At 42.4% G+C, this 17,002-nt stretch overlaps 1 protein-coding gene across 1 annotated transcript in view; it reads right to left on the reverse strand.

The window, feature by feature from the left end:
* KMT2E (lysine methyltransferase 2E (inactive)) overlaps nucleotides 1–17,002 on the reverse strand; it is a gene marked incomplete in the record, with an annotated part of 3,388,239 nt that overhangs the window by 2,083,970 nt on the left and 1,287,267 nt on the right. Inside the window, 1 exon segment of the mRNA XM_044088526.1 lies at nucleotides 5,205–5,243. Coding sequence (XP_043944461.1) covers nucleotides 5,205–5,243 — 39 coding nt within the window.

Below are 17,002 nucleotides of genomic sequence, written 5' to 3' on the forward strand. Positions count from 1 at the left end.
TATTCCGAGAAATAGGGAGCAGCAGTTTTAGTCCTAAGTGAATTGACACATTCAACACCTGCATGCACTTCTTCTGGTTTGCATGGTCTATTCAATAAACTATCTGTTAAACTCAATAACTCCTCTTCAAACCCATGAGTGGGATTTAACCTTGAGGCACGCATGGCCTGTCCTCTGATGACATTCTGAAACACTAAGCTAGAATGCATGCAATGTCTATGTAAAAGTGAATTCCTGTAACAGGACTTTCTATAGACTCCCGTATTTAAGGAACCATTACCCAACCTCTCAATATAAACATCTAAAAACAAACCAGAGTTTCAGATTGCTCCATTCTGAACCTTAAATAGGGTGTCAAAGAATTAATCTGTTCAAAAAAACTTGACAGTTCTAAGACAGTACCTGTCCACAGGAAAAATATGTCATCCACAAAATGGGTGTAACATTACATGTTGTTGGAAACCAGCTATAGGAAACAGTTGATTCTGTTCCCAATCCGCCATCACGAGGTTGGCGTAGCTATTGGCACATGATGTGCCCATAGCCACACCGTCCGTTTGGAGATACGCTGTCTTATCAAAAAGAAAGATGTTATTTTCTATGACAACCTCTAAATAAGCACAAATCAAGTTAATTTTACTCCTAGTATAAGAGGTCTTATTCATCAGACATCTATGTATACACCCCAACTCCCTCATCATTGGGTATTACAGTGAACAAAGACTGGACATCCAAAGTCACCAATCTAATGTTCAAATCACTGTTGATGTCACTAGTTTTGTCATACATCAGCAGGAAATGCTTTGTGTCCTTCAAGATGTATGGATATTCCTCCACTACTGGTCTGAGGCAGTATTCCAAGTACAGTGAAAGGGGTTCTGTCACCCAACTCCTTCCTGCTACAACAGGTCTTATATATATATATATATATATATATATATATATATATATATAGATATAGATATAGATATATATATATATATACAGATATATATAGATATATATATATACACACACACACACACAGATAAATATATATATATATAATATATATATATATATATATAGGGATATATATATATATATATAGAGATATATATATATATATAGATATAGATATCTACAGATATATATATATATATATATGTACACACACACATAAAACAAACTTCCACAGCTAAGGAATAAAAAATTAACTTTTTAGAATAAAAATAAAAAATAATGGAACCGATAAATGAGCATGCTTTCATTCTTTAATGTATAAGAACTTCATCAGAAAATGAATCCACCGAGTAGTGTAGGACATAATATAGTTTGAAAATGCAATAAATGCTAGAGATAACCAATGGGATCAGTGTCTTATAGGTGACATCATAGTGACAAGAATAGGCAGTCATGAATAAACATAATGACAAGAATATGCAGTCATGAATAAACATAATGCTTATATGAGGCATAATTCTATGCGCTATATCTGTTAAGAAACATACAGGTTATGTGAAGCACATCACTGTAGGTTATAACACAGTCAGTTAGCCCACTTTAAGGCACATTTTAAATTAATACGGTCATTTAGTCCTTGAAAATGATCAGCTCCTAGAAGGAGCTGCCATTTAAGTTCCCTGTACTCCAGTAATGCTGCATAGTCCCCAAAACACAAATCTACCTGTTCCAGCACAAAAAATAATTTTTTTTCAAAATGCAGACAAATCTCCGAATGTCTAGCTAAAGCATTACGTGGGTCCAGCGCTCTGATTGCATTGTAGTGTTCCTTAATCCTATTTGAAAGTTTTCTGCTTGTTTTTCCCACATAAAAAAAATGACAAGAATGACATACTGCTGCATATACTAAGTAGATTTACAGTCAGAATGCTGCTTGAAAGTCACATTGAACTGGTTATGCTGGAAAATGTATTGAGAGCCCTGCAAAATATATTTGCAACATACACATTTCTCATGAGAACATACCAGTTGGGTCCCTTGTGTTCTTTATGTGATCAATTAAAAAAATTAGAAGCCCTATTTTCCAGTGCATTTCTGACAGTCTTAGTACGTTTGTATGAAAACAAAGGGGTATCTCTCCTAGGAGAGAAACCAGATTCCTTGAGCTAGTAACAATATTCCAATTGCGTGAAATGACTTCACGAATGTTTCTCATGTCTCTGCAAATAGGTATGGGGAAACTGAGTTCTGTCTTGTGGGTTAGAAGAACTGCGTTGTGTAGTATTAAATCCAAACCTAATGATAGGTTTAAATTTTAGATATCTGTCTCTGCTGACTTTGTAAGCCACTGACTGTATGAAGGCTGCGGGGTAGTGCTTTTGCAGAAATAATGAGCTTTACTGTAATCGCAGAAAAAGTGAGTCATCACTTACTAGTCTATACAACCTGATGAATTGTCCCCTTAACACATTTCGTTTCATGTAAAAGGGGTGCTGGCTTGTGAAGTCAAGATAATTATTTCTTTATGTGTCCTTCCTATGAATGTTCGAAGTAACACAGTTATTAAGTAAATCCATTGAAACAATAGTGTCCAAAAATGTAACAGAACTTAGTGACCAGATTTGACAAAACTAAGAAATGTAATGCTGCCCTCCATTTCTTTTAAGAAAGCATCCAATGCTGAATTAGGTCCAGTCCATACAAAACAAATATCATCAATATAACTGTAGTAAAGTAAAGTATGCTTAAAACCAGGTAAATGAACTAGAGTTTCACTTTCCCACATAGATAACACTAAGTTAGCATATGCTAGGGCCATTTTCGTCCCCATAGCAACTACCTTAATTTGTTAATAACCCAAATGTGATGACTACAACAGTGAAACATGAAGAACATCTGTCTACCTCTTCAGGGTCTCACAGGGGTCTAGCAACATAAGGATGTCCATGAGAGCATATGGCTGCTCTGCAACCATGACAATTCAAAGTCCTCTACATTCAAAAGTGTGCAACTAGCACCAGAAGGCTGCGTATGCCAGTAAGTCCTGAAGATACAAGCAGAATCACAGTTTAATCAACTAAGGGATGGGTGGAACCAGTGCAAGGGGCACATCTCTTCCTGGCAACAGTCCTCCGCATAAGGCTAGCACAGCTTAGAGTACTTATTAGCAGAAAACATACTCGCAACTGTACGAGTCAAAATTTAGGAAATGGACCTGCCTCCAAGGAGGATTAGTCCATAACCCATTCTCAAAGCTTCAGTCCTTGCAGCTTAAGTCTGAAGCTATCATGTCGCCTTTCTTACAGCTATCCACACAAGATTTGCACAACAGCTGCTATCCCACTGGCTGCAACACAGACCAAAAAATTCTCTCTCTCCAACAAGTGGCATGGGTGAAACCCTGACATTCATTGCAGAGCATGCTATAGTGGACATGCATCTATGCAATGGAATGTAGAAACTTGCCAACAAAATCTACAATTATGATTCAAACTGTGCAACTGTCAAAAGTACTTGTGGACATAAGAAGTTAAGAATGCTTATACAATCACCATATAATATGACACAGCACATGCATACCGAGCACAGCATTTCCACAAAATGCTGACAGTTACTGCTGCAAAGTCCTCAATGTTAGGCTGTACCATTCGATGAGAGTGTATTCCACTACAACTACACTGCACACATGCACAACATCGGTGTAACTGATGCTTCAATATCTTGATTTTATTACCTTACCTGTGTATTCCTGAAAATCCTGAAATGTTACTATACGAAGACAAAATACACAAGTTAGCTTCCTCTGAATTTTGCTTTGGGAGGTAAAGGCAAGGGAAATTAAATTTCAGGGTCACTGCCTCGATAACGAAAAATCTGCCATATAACTTTGTCAAGGCATTTGGCAGTGAATTTAAAAACTTTAACAGCCAATTTTTTTTGAGAAATTAAGTGAGGTGTTAAAATATCATTTTACAATCCTACTTCTCTCTTTTCATTCCGAAGTACAAATGCATAAATAACTGACAAAGTTTCTGCACTCTTATGTTTAACTTTGTTTTTTTGTTTTTCTTCAGCTAAGTCACCCACGTAGGAACTTAAAAATACTCCAAACACCCTGTCAATTAGATGCAACTGTTTAGCCATTACAAACACACAGCTTTTGAATTTAATTTCAATGCATTACATTCAAAGAGTAAGATTCTTGACGGAAGGAAAACCTGTGGATTAATATGGCGACAGATGTACAAGCAAACACCAGTATGCTGCATTTGATTCCTCAAAGAAATGCATGAAATGAAATTTTCTATGATGTCAACTGTGCCTTAACAGATTAGCTGAACACTTTTTCAGTAATTAAAATACAATGCAAAAATTAAAATCTGACAGACTCTCATCAAACAGATGCACTTATTTAACATTTCTCAAATAAGGATCTAGCTTTTCAGAACTTAATAAAACAATTACACATGGGTGATATCTATCTTATTCCAACCTACTAATCTAAATCCAAATATTCTTTCAGCTAATAAAATGATTGAGCTGTCACACTTCCCACTTGTTAAAGACAAATCAGTATAGGATTTAATTTCTAAAATTATGAAAACAGCCAATGAATTAAAGTGCTTTGTCACACCAGAATGACTTACCTTTTACACCACTGTATCTGGTGCAAGAAGTGCCAATTAGGATCTTCATTCTAACAGCAAAGTATTTTTTAATACAAAATGGAAAAAAGAACAAAAGCAAAACCCTTTCGAATTTTGTTTTTCCCATGCTGATGCAACTAAAAGTAAGGGTGATCTTTAACCTCAGTGATATCAACTTGGGGGAAAAACCTTAGGATGTTTCCATAGACTGTAATGGACAATTACTGCACTTGAGCAGACACACATCCATTAGACTATTTAACCCTTGCCTGACATGATGTCACTGGGGAAAACACAATTTATTTGGGCCATTGTTTAAAAGTTTACAAAGCTTTTTATTGAAACAATGACCCAAATGAATACTGGTAGACTCTGGCAAAATGCATCATGGCACTTGATTCACCTGATGCCACAATGCAGTAGCTCAGTGTTACAAAACACTAAGATATGGTTCTTTTGAAACATTATTTACCTATGACAAACATAATATGCAGCATCTAAAAAACAAATTTAGATCTGGTAAAATAAATGAAGTTCATTTTTCACCAGCTTATTATGGTCTAAAAAAGCCATTTCAAGTTCTTACAGAAAATTCTGATTTTTTTAACACCTTACCTTAACTCTAGAAGATTTTCTAGAACCTTCACGGAAGGCCTGGAATATAAAGTACAGTGTCACTAATTCGATCATTTAAGGTTATTTGACAAGACATTAAAATGACTGAAAAGAGGACTTTGCATCCCCTTCCCTTTTAATACAGCAGTTAACCCCAAAAACTGCCCCACAATTAATTGCTACAAAAGCCATTCTTTTCAGCTTACACAGCCATTTTACAGTTTAATTACAATCTGGCACATGATAAAATCTCCAATATGCAATGTTCAAAAAAGTTACTCCTACTTTAAGTGGAAGACTTAACACCAGCACAAGATGAAAAGTCAGTTATAATACACTTTCATCACTGTGAGCTATCTTCATTCTGCACTGAAAATCGTACTTTGAAACTTTAAATATCCATCACATTACTTTGTGACAAGAACTTAAATGCACTAATAAAAATGGATAAAAGGTCACAATAATATTTTCCATTCCATCACAACTTTCTCTGTTCTTTGATTCTTGCGCATTAGAATATAATCATACTTCATACTTTTCAATTCCAACCAACTCACTTTAGTCATCTATTTGAGCATTATTTTGTACATACTGTTCCCAAATGCACCATTTATTCATATGAAAATTACTTCCTCTACCCTATTAATTGTCCCTTTTCTAGATCTTTTACTTCCTTTGCATCATCAAATTCTTCAGTTACAGCTGGTTTAAGCTTAGATTTCTACTTTCATGTAACTGCCTTTTTGGCATCAACCAATTTTAAACTTATTAAGGCCTTACTATGTTTTGACAGTTCAACAGCATCCTTTCTTTAGTAAATATCATGTCTATAAACAACTTTGTCAAGGAGTCCTTAAACTCAGTTTCAAACATTCCCAAAAAATGTGTTCAGTTTCTTTACTCATTCCCTTCACATCTCCAACATTTACTCTCCACTTGAGGAAGACCTGCTGAATCCACTTGGGGGTATATAAAAGTACCTTGGTAAACATTTTCATGCAAATTTCCTAAATATTCTGCACTATGCAACATTCCTAGGGGTCTTACAAATTTTACTTCCATTGCTCTTTTGTAATGTCATTCTAATCTTGCCTCCCAGTTTTTTTTTTAATTCCATCTGACTGCTTTTTATAACTTTTTGTTTTTTTTCAAATCTTTTCCTCCCAAAGCTGACCATTAGCAGACACAGTGCTGCTCCTTGTTCGACAGGTGTACTATCAACTCCATCTCAGGCTTTTTCCTACGAGGGCTGTGGCCAGTGAGTAGATCAAAGCATCCTTTGGGTACCAATCATACTACTGCAGGGAAAGGTTTTCACCTGATTTCCCTGCCCTCAACCCACGGGTAGGGCTTGAAATGGGAGCATCGCACCAAACTGCCCCTCAACTTCTGCAAAAGACAGATGACGGTAAGCTGTCCCACCCACCCTGAGGAAGCACTTCACAGTTGTTTCCCTGACATCCACCAGAGAAATCAAACTTTCAGTGCCTGCTGCATGCACCCCCCTCCCACTTAAAAATCTTACCAGAGCTGATCTTTTACTTAATACTTTCCCTGTCCAGCTGCTCCAGTGGGATAGAGGGATAAAGCCCTGCCTACTACCCAGCCAGGGTACAATTACAGGCTTAGGCAACTGACAAAGAGGCAGAGAAAGATGGGCATTATCAATGGGGGGGGGGGGGCAGTCTTGTGCGAATCTTTGGTGATTACCCCCTGGTGGAGGCTGGGGACGTCACTACCAGAGGGCATGTTCAAAGAGAGAATAAAATGGGGACATGGCTGGGCTGCCATAGTGGTGGGGAGAAATAACACATGCCCTCCACTGTATACCAGCCCTGACTTTACCACATGAACCAAAGGGAGGGGAGAAGGAAGATCATAAGTATCCCTCCCAAGTAGATTGACAGAAAGAAAAGTTGCGTAAAATCTTACCATAACCATAGATGTCCTTCTCTCCCATGTTGCAGTATTCATCACATATGGGTATACTCCTCTTGCTACCCGAATGTCCGGCCAGTATACAAAATATTTCAGTCACTGTATGGTGCGTGGGACGTCCGACGTGGCTAGAAGAATGTGGGCTATAAAAGTAATGTCTGCACACACCAGCCCTCACAACTGTAAGCCCCAGTTGGAACCAGTCCTAGCAAGGGTAATGCCAGCCCTGTGCCATCCAGATGGGAAATATTGCATAACAGGAGGGGTAGGTGGGTGGGAAGGAATACTACAACACAGAAGAGAAGGACATCTATGGTTATAGTAAGATTTTACACAACTTTTCTGTGTCTTTCAATTCACATGTTGCAGTATTCATCACATATGGATGAGTGCCAAAGCTCACCGAAGGGGGAGGTGGCTTAGTAGAGTTCTCCAGGAATCCATGAAAGACAGCCCTGGCAAACCCAGATCTGGCCTTAAAAATGTTATCTAATTTGTAATGTTTGGTGAAGGTGTGCACCGAAGACCAAGTGGCTGCTTCCATTATACTGGAGGTATCCAAACCCCAGAAGATGGCCCCTGAGGAGGCCATTGTCCTGGTGGAGTGTGCTTTGACAGTACCTTGCAGGAATTTCCCATGGTGTTTGTATAAAAAGGTGAAAGCGTTGAAATTGTTTGTTGGGTTACTGCCTTCCCTAGGGCCCTGCGGTGGAAGATGACAGTTGATCAGCTTGTCTGATGGAATTGATTTTGTGCAGATAAAATCGAAGTTGTCTGTGCACATCTAGGGAATGGAGTACTCTTTCACTGTCTCTCTGTGGATTAGGAAAGAAGGGTGGTAGGTGGATGGCCTGATTAAGGGAAAGGTCATTCACCACCTTGGGCATGAAGGAAGGGTTAGTTCTAAGAGTAACCCTGTCAGTGTGGAATACTAGGAAGGGTATAATAGCCATAAGGGCTTGCAACTCTTGACACTCTCCTGGCTGAGGTCAAGGCCACGAGGAGGACAGTTTTCCATGTGCAATGTTTTAGGTAAGCTTTATCCGCTAGCTCGAATGGGGGGAAATGTGAGCTTCTCTAAAACACAGGTGAGGTCCCATGGGGGAAAGGGTTTCCTGGGTGGCCTGATGTTAAGGACCCCTTTAAGGAATAACTTAGCTGGTAGTCTGGAAGCTAGAGGGGGGATCGAAGGGAAGATGTGCTGAAATAGTAGACAAGTGGGCTTTAATTAATGAGTAAAGCCAACCCTGTCTGCAATAGTTCACACAGGTAAGACAGTACTAGAGGGGTCTCATTTTTCAATGGGTCCAACTGCCTTTTGAGATACCATATTGAATGTTGCTTCCACTTTGATAGGTAGGATTTCCTTGTATTTGTTTTCCTGACCTTCTGCAGGACAATGAATGTCTTCATTGTAAAGGCGTCTGAAAAAGATCAGAATCCTATCTCCCATAGGGTGAGGTGCAGAGATTGCCACTGTTGGTGTATTTGGGATCCCTTGTGCTGTTGGAGAAGATCCACTCTGAGGGGTAATTTGTGGTGACTGCCCTTGGAGAACTGTAAGAGGGGGGAACCAATGCTGTCTTTGGCCAATAGGGAGTCACCAGCAAGATTTTTGGTTTGTCCTGCAGGATCTTCAGCAGGACCTTCTGAACAAGGGAGAAGGGAGGAATTGCATATTGAAACATCCCCTTCCAGGAGATTGAGAAGGCATCTGTTGCCACAGCCTAAGGGTGTGGAAGTCTAGTGCAGAAGGAAGGAAGTTGCCTGTTGATGGAGGAGGCAAACGGGTCTATTTGAGGTGTACCCCAACAGTGGACCAGGTCCAGGAAAACATCTCCGTGAAGCATCCATTTGTCGTTGTTCGTCATGGATCTGCTGAGGGAGTCTGCCTGAGAATTCTGTTGTGAAGGTAGGTAAACCACCTGTAGGGTAACTCCCTGGCAGGTGGCCAGTTCCCACACCAGGAGAGCTAGTCTGCAAAGCAAATAAGATTTGGTCCCGCCCCCCGCATGTTGCGATACCACAGCAGTATGGCATTGTAAAGAATTTTAGTGGCCCTTGTAGATTAGTTTGGAAGGCTCACAGGGCCAATAATATTGCCCTCATCTCTCAGGCATTGATGTGTTCTTTCCTGTGTGGTCCTGGCCACACCCCTTGCACTCAGGTGCCCCATAGTTACTCCTCAGCCCAGGTGCGAGGCATCTGTGTGCATGATCTGTTTGGGTTGAGGTGGTTGGAGGGAAATACCTGCATTGAGGCTCACCTGCTTCAACCACCAATGTTTTTTTTTGTTTGAGGCAGGGCAGGAGGGGTACCTTGTACTCCAGGGTGTGAGAGTGCTGGGTCTAAACTGACCTGAAGTACAACTGCAATGTCCTCATATGGAACCCTGATATCGGTAACATGGGGATAGTGGATGCCTTGCAGCCCAAGAGCCTGAGGTACTGCCTTGCAGTTAATTCTGCTGTCTGGAGTATCAGACATAGGTGGTGCATCAAGTTTTCCACTTTTTTTTTGGGGGGGGGGTAGGCTTTCATGATGTCTGTATAAATCCTGCACCACAAGAAGACAATGTCTTCAGTAAGTTCCAGGTGGAATTTTGGGAAGTTGATCAAACCCAGGGACTATAGGAGAGTAATGGCAACTTGTGAGTGTTGCAGGAGGACCTGTTTGTAGTCTGCCTGAATGAACAAGTCATTCAGGTAAGGGAATATCTGGATTCCTTTTGTACTGCAGAAGGCAATAACTGGAGCCAGACATTTGGTGAAGACTCTGGGTGCAGTGGAAAGCCCAAAGGGCAAGGCAAAGAAATGAAAGTGAGAGGAACTCACAGAGAACCTCAAATATTTCCTGAAACTGGGCTTTATAGGGATGTGACGGTAGGCATCCTGGATATCCAAGGTGGTCATGAACCCTTGGGGAAGTAGGAGCGGAAACAGAGTTGGTAAGGTCAATATCCTGAAAGTTGGGACCTGAAGTAAGAGACTGAGTAGTGATATGTCCAGAACTGGCCTCCAGGGACCATCTTTTCTTGGAAGCAGGAAAATACTAGAGTAGAAACCTCGTCCTTTTGCAGACAGTGGAACTGTCTGAATGGTGCCTTGAGCCATCAGATTGTCTAGCACTGGCTGCAGTAGGTGCAGCTGTTCTTTTGGAGGTTGTGGGTACCCCTTTCTTTTTGGAGACACAAGCCAAGTAATAAAGTACCCGTTTTGTATTATAGAAAGGACTCATTTGTCTGAGGTGATGTGTCCACATTTGGGGACAGTGAGAGGGACACACCAAGAGAGGGATAGAGGGAGGAGGAGGGGGTTTTATGATTGGCAGGTAGTCAGACACTAACTAGCCCCATCGTCAAAGGGTGCACTCTGGCTAGAAGAGGTGAAGGGTCTGGTAGGAGTGGGTTGTTGCCTGGATGTTTTCCTAGGTCTTGTGGGAGCAGCAGGGTGATGGTGCTTTCTAATAAGTTGTGTTTTTGCTGGAAATTTCCTCTAGAATTTTAGAATCTGATAAACCAGCATGTGTTTTAAATCCTGCATCTCTTTCCCCTTTTGTTGTAATGACTTGAATAAGTCACCCACTTTTGTTCCAAACAGGGCTGTACTGTCCAAAGGGGCATCGACCAGCCTGGCTCTAAAGTTATCTGGTAGAGGTTGGAGGCATAGTCAGGAGTACCTTCTCAAAACAGATGCTCATGCTGCTGACCTGGCTGAGGCCTCAGCAGCATCATAATTGCACTTTATGGAGTTGCCTGGTAACCTAAGAAGTGACAGCAACTAAGGAAGACAGTGAAGCTTTGGCACCAAACCCTGGGGAGTCAGGCAATTCCTTATAGACTTTCTCCAAAAGGGATAAGGCATATTTAGCCATGTGTGCCTGGTAATTAGTAGCTCTGAAAGCCAGAGAAGCAGAGGAATAAATTTTCTTACCCAGCCGTTCCATAGTTTTGTTGTCCTTGTCAGCTGGGAGGATGACAGTGGTAGGCAATAGCTGGAAGCCTTATCCATGGAAATGGAAATTGTGGCAGGGTCTGCACAGCAGGACACAATTAGGGACTTTCTAAAATCTGTCAGGTCTGCATGGAGTAGGCGGTTGTGAGTCTGAGTTCAAGGATGCTGAAGAGAAGGCATCCAGAAAGGCAGGTAGAATTGGTGGAACAGCTGTTTGGGTTGGGGAATCCATTTGAATGAGATCATACCTTTTTTGAATCTCTGTCATTTCAGATGATTCCCACTTGAAATGTTCCTTCATTTTAGTGATAGTTTCCCCAAAGGTCAAATCCTCTCCTAGGGAGTCAGGGTCAACGGATTCTTTTTCTGGGGAGCCATATCTCAGGGGGGAAGGCAGCTGAGATGTATATGAAAGGGATTCTTCAAAAGAAGAATCAGAGAATTCCTTCTCTTCCCTCAGAGAGGGATCTGATTTGTCTGAGGTCTAGGGCTCAGTATAGGAGGAGGGATAGTGCATGTCCCTGGAGTGGTGAGCCGTAAGGCATTAAAAGCATTAAACAGGCTTTGGCTGAAGGCCTGGTAGTCTGGGGTACTTTCAGGAGCAGGAGATCCACATTTTCTTTCCTTTTGTGAGACCTAGCAGGTGTCTGAATGGTGGAAGGCATAGAAGTGGGTGACTGTAAGGAAACGGAGGGATCCGACTGTCCTACTGAAATTGCTGGTTCCTCCCCAGCGTCAGAAAATTACAGTTGTGTACACTTACCATAAATGTAGATGTTCGAGTGTATTCACTGTTGCAGTCATCACATTTGAGTTATCTGCCTGCAGGTAGCCCTCAGCCGGCCTGAATACCAGTCTTTGGATTTCTGTGTCAGATGCTGTCTCTTCTTCCATGTCGTCAGGGGTATAAAACATGCAGCCAACGCCATTACATCAGTTTTCCTGCCCCAGATGTCAGGTGCCCCCACAATATGAAGCAATTATATGGTATGACACACCCCCATCAAAAACAAAATACACCAGGAAAAATAAATATACCAAACAAGAAGGAAAGGTAGAGCCAAGAGAAGTCAAGGGGCTGGAGGGAGGGTAACCAGGACTGCAACAGTGAATACACTCTAACATCTACATTTATGGGAAGTGTACACAACTGTACTATGTTCTTTGTGTTTCACTGTTGCGGTCATCACATTTGGGTTGAATCCCACAGCTAAGGGAGGGAGGAGGAAGTTAAAGAGCATTAGGGCCAGCTATTAAGCCCTTCAAGACTGCAGTGGCCAATCCAGCTCTGTTTTTAGAAAAGCTAAGCATGTGGTAATGCTTGGTGAAGTTATGTACAGAGCTCCAAGTAGCAGCTTCTAGAATGTCCCTGGTAGGGACTCCTCTGAGAAAAGCCACAGAGATAGATGCAGCCCTGGTGGAATGTGATCTTATCCCCTGTGGGGTAGGTTTTCCATAGTGCTTGTAGCAGAAATGAATGCAATGGGCTATTCATTTGGAAATGGTTTGCTTTGAAATGGCCTTCCCCTCTGCCCCTGCAGCAAAGCCAACTAGCAGCTGTTCAGATTTTGAGAGACTTAGTCCTGTCCAAATAAAATCTAAGTTGTCTGTGCACGTCCAGAGTGCAGTATTCGTTCCCCTTTGTTTTGTGGATTAGGGAAAAAAGTAGGCAAATGAATGGACTGATTTAGGGCCACACTAGACACCACCTTGGGCATAAAGGAAAGATTAGTCTTGAGGGAAACCCTGTCCGCATGGAAGATAATGAAGTGCTCCACTGCCATCCTAACAAACATCCTAATACTGGGTGATTTCAACTACCCAAACATTAACTGGGAGAACTACTCAAGTACTAACTCCTTTGCCCAACGCTTCCTACAATTTCTAAACTTGAACGCCCTGGATCAACTTGGTCAACACCCCCACCAGAGGGAACAACATATTGAACCTGGACATCACCAACATGGGTGCCTGGTGTTCCACACCTGACGTCAACCCCTCACTGGTTAGATCAGACCATAGACTAATCACTCTGGATATTCACATTACTTCCCCAACCCCAATCAAGGAAACCAACGTGAAAAACTTTTCAAAAGCAAACTTCACATTGCTTAAGACCGAGGTTCACAACCCCCACGCCAATGGACAATGCTGTCCAAGCTGCTGAAACCTATACAAAGGCACTCTATGATCATCTGCAGGAATGCATGGATCATGCTATCCCAAATAAAACCAAGACTCACAGAAACCAGTCTGGTGGACCCCTACCATAAACAGGCTCTACAATAGGAGGAGGAAACTAGTACAGATAAGAGCAAAATCCCTAGAAGAAAAGACATCCCTGATCAGTTGCAGCAAGAAACTACGATCCCTCATTAAATCATCCCACGGCTAGCTTCGAAAGAAAAATTGCCAAGGACTCCAAAGATGACCACAAAGCGTTCTGTAGCTATGTCAAGAACCTAAGTGAAAATTCTCAGATCTGCTCTGAGTTGGTGCAGAATGGCACAAAATACACTGAACCGACAGATATTGCCAACATTTTGGCAGACAGGTTCAGTACAAACTTCACACTCCTCTCACCCCCTAAAGGGCCTATAACCATACCAGAAGAATGTAAGGCACCGACAATCACTGACACACTGGTTAAAACAGCCCTATCCAAAGCCAAAAACACAGCATCAATGGGACCAGACTGTGTCCCAGGCTGTGTCTTACAAGAGCTCCAAAATGAACTAACCCCCTCACCTAAACACACTGTTCAAACTCAGCCGCTCTACAGGTTACAAACCAACAGAGTGGCGCACAGCAACAGTTACTCCACTCCACAAAGGTGGCTCCACAACGGACCCCAGGAACTATCTATCGCCCTATAAGCTTGACTAGCCTGGTCTGCACGGCTATGGAGCGCATCATCATGGAACTCATTAACACAGACATTGGGAACCTCCAAACTTTGGACCCCACCCAGTTTGGCTTTAAGGGCAGATCATGCCTCCTAAACCTGGTGGACTTCTTTGAGACAGTTACCAAGGCATTAGATGAGGGTAAGGGGGTCCACACAGCCTACCTAGACCTTGCAAAGGCTTTCAAAACCATTCCCCATTCTAATATAAACAAACTCACCAACAAGAAACATTAACCCTTGCGTCACGAGATGGGTTGCGAATTGATTCACAGACAGAACCCACACGTTGAGAGTTGCAGACTCTAGGTCCGACTCTAAACCGGTTACAAGTGACGTCCCCCAGGGCTCAGTCCTAGGACCCCTCCTGTTCGGTATATACTTCTCAGAGGTACAGGCAAGCACAGGGGGACTTTGGCTGACCAAGTTCGCAGACGACTGCAAACTAGGGGCCATAATTGATTCTCTGGCTGACAAAGACACCCTCCAGAATAGTCTCACGGAGACGGATACCCGGTGTCAAAATCATGGCCTCAAGCTGAATGCCAAAAAGTGCATAGTCATCCCCTTTGGAAAAAACAAAGTACCGGCGAACTACCACATAGGCGGTAGTCCCCTAAATACAGAAAAAGTAATAAGGGATCTAGGGACCCGAGTAGATAGCAATCTCTCCTTTGATAATCATATTGCCAAGGTGGTTAAAAAATCCTTCTACATGGCCCATCTAATCTCAAAAAGGGTTCGCATCCAGAATAAAGGAGGTTATTGTGCCTCTCTACACAACATTTATTAGACCCATTATAGAATACAACGCCCCATTTGGGATGTACCTTACAAGACACATGCAACAGCTTGAAAGACCACAAAAGTAACTCACCAAGAGGATTACCGACCTCAAACAGATGACCTATGCAGACCGACTAAAGAAACTCCAGCTGTACTCGGTTGCATACCGCCTAACTCAGAGGTGATCTCTGCTTGACATACAAGGCCATGTCCAACCCAGAATTGATGGCTATGCTCCACCTAAAAAAAACAAATCCCTGAGAGCCACACGCTCTACGGATATAAACCTTACAACGATAAATAGGACATGCTGGAGGGATAGATTCTTGACCCAGAGACTCCCCATGCTTTGGAACAAGATTCCAATATACATCAGGCAGAGCCCCTCACTAGCACTCAAGAAAAACCTTGACGGGTGGATGGGAAACAGAAAATTTACCCCGTGGATCACTGCAGTGGCTCTGCTGGATAGAGGCACAGGGAACTAATGGCTCTGCTGGTCAGAGGCACAGGAAACTAATCTAAGGGGGTGGCGAAAGCCAACACACTATGGCTAGGCTTATAAATGCCCTTGGGCAGATAGCCTAGTACTTACCTATGAGAGCCTGTAATTTAGACACTCTTCTTGCTGAAGTGATGGCTAGAAGGAAGGCCATTTTCTAAGAAAGAAATTTCAACTCTTCTGTTCCAGCTGGCTCAAAGGAGGGAAGAATGAGCTTTTCCAATACAAAGTTAAGGTCCCAGGCTGGAGTGGAAGCTCTCCTTGGGGAGGGGGGTGTCTTAAATTTTTGGCCCCTCTAAGGAATTGTTTTAGCAAGGAGTGAGAGAAGAGGGGTGGGCTCAGTATTATAATGTGCTGAAATGGCAGAGGAATTAATTTTAATTGATGAGAATGACAGGCCCTTGTGGAGCATTTCTGTTAAGTACTGTAGAATATGAGGTAAGCTTGGCACCGTTGTGCCCATCCCCTGACCCTGGTTCCAGGAACAGTATATTTTCCACTTTTCAGCACAGGATTTTCTAGTACTAGGCCACCTTGCCTCCAGAATGACATCCAGCACCTGCTTACTGAAGGATGCTACAGGAGAGCACAAGAAATTAGCCAGGCTGCAAGGTTCAGGGTTTGAAGCTGAGGGTGCAGAATTTGGCCCATGTGAGCCTCCCATGCATAGTCTGATGAGTCTGTTAGGGTTTGGGCAGCAAGGGGAAGAGTGAAAGGGAGTCTCTTGTTGTGGAAGCAGGCCTCTGCCCACCAAAGGAACTCTTGCCTTCATACAAGGAATGATAGAAATCATTGTTTCCAGGTCTTGAGAATGTTGACACCATAAGGCTTTTTAGATACCACTGGAGTTTCCTCAAATGCAGTCTTGCATATGGAATTAGTAGAATGCAAGAGGCCATGAACCCCATGGCTTGCAGTATTTTTCTTGCAGATAGCTGGGGTTTTGTGGCCAGGAGTTTGAAGTAGGTTGTCAAATAAACTTGTTTCTTCGGAGTGAGGAATGCCATCTGTTGTGTTCAAGCTTGCTCCCAGGAATACAATCTGTTGGCTGGGTACTAGGTGGGATTTCCTTTCGTTGATGGTGTATCCCAGTGAGGTTAGAAGTTTCTTTACGAATGCCAGGTGTTGCAATAGCAAGTCCTGGCTTTCTGCCTGAATCAGACAAGCGTCCAAGTATGGGCAAATTTGAATATTTCTCTGCCTGCAAAATGCAATGGCTGGAGCTAGACACTTTGTGAAGACACTGGGCACAGTAGATAAGGCAAAGGGAAGTGCAGAGAACTGATAGTGCATGGAGCATGCCATGAAGCATAGAAATTTCCTGCAAGATTCCCTTATTGGGATGTGCAGGTAAGCTTCCTTTAAGTCTAGGGTTGCCAACCAAGCATCCTTGGCTAGCATAGGAAGAAGCTGTTGAAGAGTTAGCATTTTGAATTTTGGAACTACCAGAAAGGTGTTGAGAATAGAGAGGTTCAGGATAGGACACCAGGAGTAGTCTTTTCTGGGTACCGGAAAAAGTCTTGAATAAAAACCTTGTCCCATTTTTTCTGCTGGGACAGGTTGAATAGCCCTGATACTGAGGAGAGAGAGAACCTGCTTGTTGGGCCTCCGCCCATTGATTTGGGGGTAGGTCTGGCCAACCATTTGGGGTTGGTAGTGTGTGGAAGTGGAATCTGTATCCTTGGAAACTGTGTTCAAAACCCATTTGTCCTGT

The sequence above is a fragment of the Protopterus annectens genome, chromosome 11.part0 (assembly GCF_019279795.1).
Source record: "Protopterus annectens isolate FY-2018-M chromosome 11.part0, PAN1.0, whole genome shotgun sequence".
Classification (NCBI taxonomy): Eukaryota; Metazoa; Chordata; order Ceratodontiformes; family Protopteridae; genus Protopterus; species Protopterus annectens.